At 35.7% G+C, this 12,494-nt stretch overlaps 2 protein-coding genes across 28 annotated transcripts in view; one reads left to right on the forward strand and one right to left on the reverse strand.

The window, feature by feature from the left end:
* LOC147842591 (uncharacterized) overlaps nt 1-12,494 on the forward strand; it is a 496,599-nt gene that overhangs the window by 302,764 nt on the left and 181,341 nt on the right. The gene's annotated exons all lie outside the window — the stretch shown is intronic.
* The window catches only part of fibcd1a (fibrinogen C domain containing 1a), a 384,824-nt gene that overhangs the window by 24,191 nt on the left and 348,139 nt on the right, over nt 1-12,494 (reverse strand). For all 26 annotated transcript variants that reach the window (XR_015497641.1, XR_015497639.1, XR_015497642.1 and 23 more), the window contains one exon: nt 3,665-3,844. Coding sequence is in view for 22 of the 26 variants with exons in the window: in XM_087264419.1 (XP_087120545.1) it covers nt 3,665-3,844 (180 nt within the window). In the remaining 4 variants the exon portion in view is untranslated. The remainder of the gene's footprint in view (nt 1-3,664; nt 3,845-12,494) is intronic.

The raw sequence follows: 12,494 nt of genomic DNA on the forward strand, positions 1-12,494 counted from the left end.
AACAAGTCACATTAACTAAAGCAAAGTTTTAGAAGAAACCTTTTTTTTGTCTCTATTCCAACTGCATTAAAACATCTGTTTTACTTCCTTTTCATTCATTCATTCATTCTTTTTTCTTTTTGGCTTAGTCTCTTTATTTTTCTGGGGTCGCCACAGCGGAATGATCCGCCAACTTATCCAGCATAAGTTTTACGCAGCGGATGCCCTTCCAGCTGCAACCTATCACTGGGAACCATCCATCCGCACTCATTCACACTCAAAACCAAGGGGTAAGAAAAATTTCCAGAATACACCAGCCACAAGGGCAGCATAGCTGCATCCGGAAGTAAGGAGATGCATTTTCAGGATGATTTTTTGTCATTATTGCAAATTTTGACAACAAACAAGCACATGTTTTAATATATTTATAACCGAGCTCATTTTTTACTGTCATGCTTTTAAAAAATACTACTAAAATAAAAACGCTAAATTTTGCTATCTATAATCCCTAATAATAAGTGAAGTTTCATAAACTAATTTCGAGAGGAGCACGTGATATGATTGAGCCCAGCTGGCCACTCTTTTGTAATCAGTAATAATCCAATTCGAGTGATCCTAGCCTACTATAAATGGATCACTTTCTAACCTTTTTTCCTATCTTCATTCCGGAAGAATCCCCCCTTCCACCCCATCTCCTCCTTTTTCTCCCCTTTCAAAAGGGGGAACTATCGAGACCTTCCTGATCTCGGATCCTCTGATATGCTTATTGACTCAAATATCTCCGAGCTCAGGGTTCTCTCCCGGGACAGCATGCCAAACCTGCTATAAATGCTAAGCATATCTAAATGTGAACTCCTGTTTAGTAGTCCCACAACATTCTAACACTCAATGACACTGAAAAACCCTGTCAGAAATGTCTAGTGGCTGGAAATGAGGTTTTTACAGTGTCTGCTATAATGTTAATGTTGCTTTTGGTGTGTTTACATAGATGAATATGGCCACGGAGTAAATGCGCAGTACAGTTACGATCATATTGCCACGTTAGATCGTCATGATAACATGATATCGTTGCCTTCAGTGATTTCTTGTAGATAAATACCAAAAAATAACACAACTGGAAAAACTCCAGCAGTCACGATGTCATATGAAGCATGAGATCGCGATAACATGTGCAGGTGTTGTAGTGCTGTCCCATTTCTTAGAGGTAAATTTTAAAACCCTTCCCCTTCACACTCGGTTTTAGGGGCTGAGGAAAAGGGGAGGAGGTACAAATAAGAATTGGGATTGAGCCTAAGTTTCACACTTAAGCAAGCACAGATCAGATGAAAATCACAATGCGATTTAATGCTTGTGGTCAGTCCAAGCTACCATTCATGTACATGTTAATGCATTAAACGACCATGCATGCATTTTAATGGAGAAAGCGGCTTAAGAGTCCAAACAAGACGCAATTGATAAGATTGGGAATCAATGTGGCATGACTCCTCCAGCGGGATGTTTAAGACAGCCTGGCTAATTAGACGCGTGGATGCTGTATTCTCCTCTTGATTTATGTTAATAGGACTGTTTGTTTACGTCTCCCGTAATAAGCCGGGTGCCTGCTTTATTGGAATGCCATAGATGTACTGTACGGCTTCATTATCCCTGCCCTTTCCGGCATACAGCGAAGGTCAGGCCCGTGTCCGGCCCCAGCGAGGAGGGCAGCGCTCAGGGAAAAACACCTGAGAATAATGGAGAGCGGGACCCAATTAACGTTAAAAAGAGGCCCCGGCGACAGCGCAGGTGAAGCATTGAGAATTGCTCATCACTTCGCCTCGGCGCTCAAGATAACCTGCAGCCCCCGTTGCTTTGCGTGCCGCAGGAATATATCTGAACACCGCTGACAACAGGCCAGGAAACTTTAAATTAGTCTTGTGATTCTCATGATAGTTTCTATTCTAGGCTGAGCTTTTTGTTTTTGCTGGGGTGCAACTCAGGCCAGTAAGTTTCGGATTTCCTCTCTGTGCATAACATGTACTTGCTTTTAACACTTAAAGTTGCTATCTAACTAACTAATTAACTATAATTGATGTTTATTTATATTTAGATATAAATTCTATCCGTATATAAGGCAATTTATACATACATTTAAATATCCATGTAACAAATGTATAGTTTTGTTTGATGGTCTGATGGTGAATGCGGTTATACTCATGGCAGCTGTTATTTGGTAGTTTGGTCACTTATTTCACTAATTTGGCAACCGTCAAACATCATTAGGGAAACAGTTTAAATTTTCGCTTAGTACAAAAAAAACATTAGTGTTCTATTTGGGACGACACTACATTCATGTACTATGCTGTTGAGTGTGTAAGTGCATGTTACATATTGAGTAACATTATTTTGACAATGCTAGTGTGTATTGTTCCTGTGTGTGTTGTATCCTCTATTTTCTGTCTCTTTCTCTCTCTCCACATGAGCGGAGATCAGGTGCAGCTTTGAGAGAGGCGGTGCCAGTTATAAAAGCATGCTGTTGATGCTGCTCGTCGAGTTCTCTTCCTGTTTCCCCTCGCTGTTGTGTGTGTGTGTGTGTGTGAGCAGATCGCTCTGAGTTCTCTGTGTGGCAGTGATCTCTTTCTGTCTGAAACCTTTTTCCAAAGTAATCCTTTGAGATACTCTGTTAATTACGGTAATAGGACGGTAACCTGGATTAGCGGTGGCTGATGGTTTAATTACTTTCTACAACTCTGTTTCAAAGTCATCTGGTGAGATACTCTGTTAAATACGGTACTAGGAAGGTATGCTGTGTTAGCTGCGGCTAATTTTGTACTTTCTGCTGAATGATCAAAGGGAAGGCCCTTTTTCTTTTGTCCCGTTTTCTCATGTTTAATCGATAGTTATGGAGGGTAGAATTGTATGTTTTATTTACGGAACTTTATTTTCGGTTTAGGTAAGAAGTTTAATATTTGGCAGCTTACCTTGTTTTGGCCTTTTTGTTCCCTAATTCTGACACCGAAATATTTGTTTAATAAATCTGTTATCCCTTTTGAAAACTTGGCCAGTGTGTGTGAGTGCTTGGGAAACAGAGACGGGGACTCCAGGTGACCTCTTTTAACAGCGGTCATTCTTAACCTTCTGTGCGTAGCGAGGTGCATCTGCTACGTAACAGTGCATAAGTACATAGTGCATTTTGCATAGTGTGCCATTTGGGATGCAGCTATTGTCTTGTACATATAAATAGAAAATCCCTTTTGTAAACTTAAAGTAGCCACCAAAATAGGACCCTTACATCTTTAACCAACACATTTTATTAAGTTTTTTTCATTCTTTTTTAATAAAACTAGACACTTTAGGTGTCAGCTGGATTGTCTCTTATGCTCTAAAGTGGGCGTTTTGGTCAGAGTAATCTGTCCAAAGTCTGTCTGGACGAAACTACATATCAGCCCAAGAGCTTTTACCAGCGTTTACCTGCGGCTCGCCATTAAACCTGACATGAACTTTGGCTCAAGACATCAATGCGGTACCACGACTGAATTGCAGTTGTGCAGCAAAGTCTTACGAGCAGAGAGCTTTAAAAAAACGCCACACTCTGACCTCTGGCTTTCCGCGAGACCTCTGCCTTTGCAATAACTGTAATAGTTTTTGGCTGCGCACCGCAGGCGAGCTCGCCATCTCTTGCTCAAAGGCAGAACAGTGTGATTCATACCTGCGGTGCCGGAGTAGTCAGCGATGCTCAGTGGGTAACCATCCTCGTCTGGGTCAACTGAGAACAAACCCACTCCAAAAGAGCCGTACTGCGCAAAGGAGGTGCTGTTCTCGAAGTCCTCCAGGTCAATCCGCAGCTCGTAGTTGGCTTGAATAGTAAGTGCATGGATTCGTTTCATGCCTGTAAAAAAAACAATTCAATTAGGTTACTGTAGGCTTGAACATTTTGATATTATTCGCAATAATTTCACATTTATTTTGAGACATTTAAAAAGGACTTACTTCTATAACATTGGAAATACGGTACTAGGACGGTATGCTGTGTTACCTGCGGCTAAATTTTTCCTTTGGAAGCAATGTATGGAAGTTTTTTCCTAACAAAATTGATTCATTGATCGATTTATTTTTTATGGTGTCTGTTTGAGCATTTTTAAAAAAAATTTTTTTACCTTTAATGTATAAAACAATAGAGATTATTGACAGGAAAGTATGGGGAGCAGAGAGAGAGGAAGGATCAGCATAGGACCTCGAGGCGGGAGTCAAACTCGGGTCGCCGTGAGCACCAAAGTGCATGTGTCAACGCACTAAGCACTACACCACTGGTGCTGACCTGTTTGAACCAGTTGTGTGATGTGATGCGCACGAGGCGAAGACAAAAGGTAAGGTCCATGTGCAGTTTAATGAGACCTTAAAAAAATACAAGAAGATCAAAAACAAAACAAAACAAGAATCCAAGATTGTGATCAAAACAGCCGTAATACAAGAACGACGCGGCAATCCAAAAAAAAGTATTAGGTAAACAAACAAAAAACAAATAAAACTAAGGTAAAGCTCAGATACACACATCACCATATATTCATGACCATACATTTTAGACTCCATCACAAACTATGAAAAGTATGCAGGGTATTTTTGTAGTCCAAACAATTCTAGAAAACGGGTTACAGCTGTGAGTGCGTGATCAGAGGAAGTGGAAGCCGGTATGTGCATCGCAGAATGTAGGGATTTGTGGTTCTTTACTAGTGTGTAGTTCACCAGCAATCAAGACAAGTTCTGTGTGGAGTTTGCATGTTCTCCCTGTGTTTGTGTGGGTTGCTTCCAGGTGCTCTGGTTTCGCCCGTAGTCCAAAGACATGCACTATAGGTGAATTAAATAAACTAAATTGTCCGTAGTGTATGTGTGTGTGTGCGTGTGTGTGTGTGAATGCACACTATGGGTGTTTTCTAATACTGGGTTGTGCCTAGAAGGGCATCCACTGAGTAAAACATATGCTGAAATGGTTGGCGGTTCATTCCACTGTGGCGACCTCTAAAATAGTGAGTGACTAGAAATAGACTATGAATGTTGATTTGTTATTTGATAGTTTGGGCATCAGATTCATCATTTGGGTAGTTGTTTTGAGAGTTTGATGCACTATTTAATGTTTTCAGGCATTTGAAATTTAATTTTCATTTTGTTAAGAAAAAGCTTCAATAGAAATGCATTGATTACTCAATGCTGTGTTTTTTTATCTGTTATTATTTGTTTTGTTTTTGTTTATTATTTCATGTTGAATATCGTAAAATGTTATATTTTTGAATGTAAAATGTTCTGGACATTTCTCAGTGCTGGGTTGTGGCTGGATGGGCATCCCCTGCATATGATGGATAAGTTGGCGGTTCATTCCGCTGTGATGACCACTGATAAATAATGGGACTAAGCTGAAGAAAAATGAATGAATGAATGTTCTAGGTGGCACAGTGGCACTGTCGCCTCATAGCAAGATGGTCGCTGGTTCGAGTTCTGGCTGGGCCAGTTGGCATTTCTGTGTGGAGTTTGCATGTTCTCCCCGTGTTCGTGTAGGTTTCCTCTGGGTGCTCTGGTTTCCCCCACAGTCCAAAGACATGTGCTATAGGTGAACTGAATAAACTAAACTGGCCATAGTGTATGAGTTTGTCTGTAAACAAGAGAGTGCATGGGTGTTTCCCAAAACTGTGTTGTGGCTGTAAGGGCATCTGCTATGTAAAACATATGCTGGAATAGTTGGCGGTTCATTACACTGTGGTGACCCCTGATTAATAAGAACCTAAGCTGAAGAAAAATGATAGAATTCAATTAATTAGTTTTGTTGTATTTGTTTATTATTTCATGTTAAATATTGTACAATATTTTTTAACGAAAATGTTGTGTTGTAATTTTTTTCTCAATAAGTTCTCAATAAAAAACATTATAATAATGCAATAATTTATGCTACAGATGTAAATGAGAACTCAAACATAGAACTGTTGAGGTAAGGGTTGAAGGCTAAAAATGCTAAAAATTAGACAAATACTTTAGCAAGCATGTAAATACAGCCTGGCAATATATATTGAAGTTTTATGATATAGCATATCATCTTTATAAAAATGCAATCTTTTTCTGGATGTTCTCATTTGCTTGTCTAGATTTCCCTGGATTGTATAATTAAATTGTAGATGTTTCACATGCCTGTAATATAATGTGATAAAAACTTAAATGCAAGTAATCAAATAATGCTTAATAAAGCTTAATCAAATAAAATAGGATGACAAAATAATGTTTACAGTTCTTCATTACTGCAAGTTGAAAAGAATATAACTAGTATGTCAGTTTCTGCTACTGCTGTAAAAAAGTAAGTACACCGAATGGGAGGTTTTGCTACTTATTGATATACATGGGGCACATTTGTTACTTATTGTGTCTAACTTCAGTTTAATGCTATGTCACATTTTGCCGTAATCAAAAAATAAAATCAGTAACAATATACAGTTTGTGGAAAACAATGGCATCAATAATACTTAATTTCATTACATTATAACACGTTTACTACTTTATAAACTGTATTTTTTTATCTCGAAAAGTAATTAAAAATACGGGTTTAAAAAAAAAAAAACTGTGAAAAACCTCCCTCCTATTAACACACTATTTTTACAGACTTGTGTTAATGTGTTAAGGGCACTTCAAAGTGTGAAATGGGCTTACTTTCTCAATTTTTAGCCCCTTGTTTCTGACTAGGGCTGTGCAAGAGATTTTTGGTTAGTTTTTTGGCATCCATAAATCCTGAAAACACTGCTTTCATTTTAGATTTGCTGATCAAATTAAATATGATTAACTAACTATAAACTGCAATTTATTCACTGTTATTTAATAACATGGACATACACAACAATACACTGACCTCAAAAACCTGAAAAGCTGCTAGTTTCCACCTGTATTTTTTGGTAAAAATATTGATAAACCCAATTGTTGGGTTAAACGTTTCAAACAAATTTTCAGCTAATGCTTTAGTTTGTTACTGTAGTGGTCATTTTTGATGTCTGGTAACTACACTATTGAAAAAAATGATTAAGTGTATTAAACGTAAAACAAGTCATTTGTCCCCTCAAAAATGTGGAGAGTTCTGTTCCTTCAGCTCATTTTAAACAAGTACTTTGACAATAAAGTGTACATGTGTAAAGTACAGTACATAGTTTTTACATGTGTTAGACCCGTTTAACAACTCACATGTACAGTAACAACCTACTGAATAGTGTGTATAAGTAAAAAAAAAATGTGTAACAGGACATTCATAACTACATTTCATTTATAACTACCCTTTTTCATTTGTCATTCTTCCCTTTCTACGTACATAACTTCCCAATATAAAGTGGAACCTAAATTTAATTTAATAATAATTAACCCGGTCACACTTTATTTGAATGTACAATTCACGCTACTAACTACTACTACATTAACTACTACTTTTAGCTCAATAAATGACTAATTTGCTGCTTAATAATAGTCAGGTAATTACCCAGTAGTAAATGGTGTAATTGTTACTTAAACTAAACTGTTAACATTAAACCAACCATTGGATTTGTCCATTTTTTACACAATAATTGAGTCGACGAAAACATTAGACTATAAGATTGTGTCACATTAGGGTGATCAAAACAGGAACAAAAACAGGTGTAGAATCCAAGTGCAGTTTAATTGATGCATTGTGCAGTGACAGTGACAAAAATCCCAAAATCAAAATAAAAAAATAAACAAACAAACTAGGAACTCAAATAGATAAAACTCAAACTAGACTTTAACAAGAATAACAGGATACAGACTGGAATCAGGAACAAACATACCAATAAAGACGAACGACGAACTGACAAACAGAGGTAGAATGGTTTAATATATAGTCCAGGTAATCAACGGGGAAACAGAGACAGCTGTGATTGCAATCAGTTTATATGAAAGACCGGGTGTAAGCACAAAGGAATGTGTGGATATGTAGTTCTTTCGCCACTGTAGTTCGCAGGGAGTTGCAGGCGAACTACAGTGGTATCTGGTGTTCATACACAGTCATGACAGATTGCACTTTAAATATTAACAAACATTTAACTAAGACTTTGAGCTCAATAAATTACTGATTTCCTGCCTAACTATAGTTAGTAAGGCAGTAGTTGGGTTTAGGTATTGGGTAGGATTTAGAATGTAAAATAAGATCATACTTTATAAGTGCTAACAAACAGTAAATATCTTAATAATAGACAGGTAATACACCGTAGTAAATGGTGTAATTGTTAGTTAAACTAAAGTGTTAACATTAACCCAATCATTGGATTTGTTTATTTTTGACACAAAAAGTTAGTCGACCCAAAAGTTACACTATAAGATCATACTTTATAAGTGCTAACAAACAGTAAATATCCTAATAATAGACAGGTAATACACCGTAGTAAATGGTGTAATTGTTAGTTAAACTAAACTGTTAACATTAACCCAACCATTGGATTTGTCAATTTTTTTACACAAAAATTGAGTCGATAAAAACATTTGACTATAAGATTGTACTATAAACATTAACAACCATTTAACTAAGACTTTTAGCTCAATAAATGTGAAACTAACTGCCTAAGAATAGTTAGTATGGCAGTAGTTGGGTTTAGATATTGGGTAGGATTTAGGATGTAAAGTAAGATCATACTTTATAAGTGTTAACAAACAGTTAATACCTTAATAATAGACAGGTAATACCCCGTAGTAAATGGTGTAATTGTTAGTTAAACTAAAGTGTTAACATTAACCCAATCATTGGATTTGTTTTATTTTTGACTCAAAAAGTTAGTCGACCAAAAATGTACACAATAAGATCATACTTTATAAGTGCTAACAAACAGTTAATATCTTAGTAATAGACAGGTAATAACCAGTTGTAAATGGTGGAATTGTTAATTAAACTATAGTGGTACCATTAACCCAACAGTTTGTCCATTTTTGACAAAATTGAGTCGACAAAAAAGTAAGACTTAATTAAATTTTGTATAGCCTATTATTATTGCATTACTGACTGTTTCAATTCAAAACGAATGAACAGATTAAGGCACTAAGGGGTATTTAGGGATCTAACAAATACTTCCGTATGCCTCCAGAAGTCTAGCACCGGCTCTCACACACTGCGATTGAGAAAGCACATCTTCTTCTTTGCAAAGGCGGGTCTGTTCGAGACATAACGTCTCTTTCTGAGCTCAGACCGACTTGAAGGACTCGGCTCTACTTCCTAGGATCAATATCTCAACAGGAGCCCCAGATTCGAGTAAGTTCTGCTCTTAATATTCCACCCAGTTTTCACAAGGAGGAGGAGAAGCGCTTGACAGGAAACTAATGCGCTTGCCTACAAATGAATTCCCTTTGTAGGCCGATCTCTGACACCCTCCGGACAGAAAATCAATACAGCGGAGTTTTGCTAGGTCTAATCGTAGCTTGCTGCTGGTCTTCAGCTGTTGTGGGCCGCAGCGCGTGTTTGGGTAGAGCTTTAGGTGAATAAACTTTAGCTGCATGCGGCCGTATCTGCCAAACAGAAAGTGTTGCTTAAAAAGCATCATACTGGGCCTAACAGATGTTCAGCAGCCATTAGATATTTACAAAAACAAGCTATAACAATTATTAACATCAGTGCAGACACTGAGATATTGTCTTAAAGCCTATGTGAAGCCTTTCACAACACATTTCGTTTGCATTAACTGACAAATAACATAAAAAAGGAGTGACTGTAGTAAATAGAGTCAGGTGGTTCAAGGGGAGGGGCTGAAATGTGATTTGTGATTAAAAATTGAAAAGTTGACAATTTTATTGCAGCAAAAAAATACTTGAAACTAGACAACAACAAAAACTAGACAACAACAGAAAGATTTTTACACTTTTTCTGTCTTGAAATAATCTGCACTGATAAATCATATAATATATGATAAATATATGAATTTATACAACAGTTCTGTCTGATTCTTGAATCTGATTGGCTGATAACCGTGCGGTATTCTGCAAGTAACAGCACTCGTCTGGTCTCTTCACACTTCACCCTTGTGTATTACTCTGCCTACATACAGTGGCAAGCAACGCACACTACAGTTTGACAAATATTGCAGCTGTTGGGCAACATAATGTATTTTTGAGGCTTTTTAGTAAAGAGTGTGGTTTTTTAGATTGCAACTACGCAGTTTATTTATAAGGATAGTGCCTATTTTAAATATTTATAATTTCTGAGAGACAGTGCGTTGGCGGCCATTTGCCTGTCTTTGAGCGAAGACGGTTGACATTGCCCATTCACAAGATGACGACAGAGAATGCGAAATAAGCCCTTAGAGGAGGCAAAATCCAGTGCAATTTTAAACAACAGCTGATCAAATCCGTATAAAACTGGTAGGTGACTTTCCAAGTCGATCTCTCTCTTTTGTATGTTGTGGTGCTGTATTTATACCACATAATTGTAGTGTATTGAGTGCGAGATGGGACTCAAATATTAGGAATGTATGTATTTTGTGTTGGCCACTCTTTGTATAACCAAAGAGTGACTTTCTTTGAGACTTTTTGGTGGGCCTTCTGTTTCTAATGAGTCTCCTGTTTTTGATACTGCAGACTAGTTCAGTAAACAGAAAGAAAGAAGACTGCATGTGTTTAGAGTTTTTCCCTATTGCAAACACAACAGTAACCAGGTAGTAATTGCTTTGCTTTACTTTGTGTTGCCTTGAGAAATACTGGGAATCACTATAGACGGATGGCATTTCATGCCGTTCAGCCTTATAATCTAAAAATGGGATTAAAATCATCTGTTTTGTCATCACTTTAGATATTATGCTAGAGAATCATGCAAATACTAGCTCTAAAGTGATGTTGGTGAATGAACAATGGTTTCTTCTGTTCTGACGTCAGCTGCAGATATGAATGAGTAGCAGAAAAAAGGAGTTCCTCATAAAAAAGGATTTTTAGACTCTGTATTAGATTTTCTTTTTTATATACACACTTATGCCATTGAACTGTTGTAAAAACGCAATATCACACTTGTAACAGTGAGATATGTATTTTATATTATTATTTAAATATATTTAAATATAAATATTTATAAGTTTACACACACACACACACACACACACACACACACACACACACACACACACACACACACACACACACACACACACACACACACATATACATATATATATATATATATAGTTAACAATTAAATATAAATTATACAATTTTGAATACAAATATACTAATTGTGATTTACAACCAAAATAAATGTTATTGCAAAAATATGTGTGTGCACTGTGCATATTTTTTATGCATATAAAAATACAAGCATGCAAGTATAGAAAATGTTTATTTATATTTACATCGAAAAATAATAATAGATTTATAATATATATGTATATATATATATATATATATATATATATATATATATATATATATATATATATATATATATATATACACACACACACATATACATTTGTGTTTTATGTTTGCATTTTACTTATGTGTCACGGTCATGAGTCATCTAGCTTACACAGACTGCTGGAGCACTACACATCTGCCACCATATGAACAACAACTACCATGATGCTGTGCACCAGTCAACCCCCGCTACATATGACAAAAATCTGGACACTCACTCACACTCACACACACACACACACACACACACACACACACACACACACACACACACACACACACACACACACACACACACACACACACATACACACACACACAGCTAAAAGTCATAATCAATGATTACCTGGACTATAAAGACAACTCTCATTTTCACACACATGGCTGAGTCTTGTTAGTCTGTAACTTAACGAAGCCTGTTTTTGACCTTTTGTATTATTTATTGTATCCACCGCGGTCCGGACCGTTCGGCTGTGTTTGACTACGTATTTTGGCTTACGCGTATGCTTCTGTTTGCCCCTGTTTTGCCATCTGTTAAATAAATGCCGTGTGGATCCTCAACTCCGTTGTCAGCATCCTATTGTTAGAGTATGCATGTGTATTTGTATAAATATAATATAATATAATATAATATAATATAATATAATATAATATAATATAATATAATATAATATAATATAATATAATATAATATAATTAATTTAATATAATTATTATAATATAATATAATATAATATAATTAATATAACATAATATCATATAATATAATCATTATAATATAATATAATAAAATTAATATAATATAATCATTATAATATAATTATTATAATATAATATAATATAATTAATATAACATAATATCATATAATATAATAATTATAATATAATATAATATAATATAATATAATATAATATAATATAATATAATATAATATAATATAATATAATATAATATAATATAATATACACAGTACACACACATGTATTGTAAATACAAACTGTTGTTTTGGATTCGATTAATTTCAATGAAACATTGGCAGCAGTTATCATTTAAATGAGTTTTGTTTTAATTTTTGTATTATAAGCAGAATATTTACCATTTTAATCCTGAATTAAAGGTC

This window comes from Danio rerio, chromosome 8, assembly GCF_052040795.2.
Source record: "Danio rerio strain M-AB ecotype USA chromosome 8, GRCz13ab, whole genome shotgun sequence".
Taxonomy (NCBI): domain Eukaryota; kingdom Metazoa; phylum Chordata; class Actinopteri; order Cypriniformes; family Danionidae; genus Danio; species Danio rerio.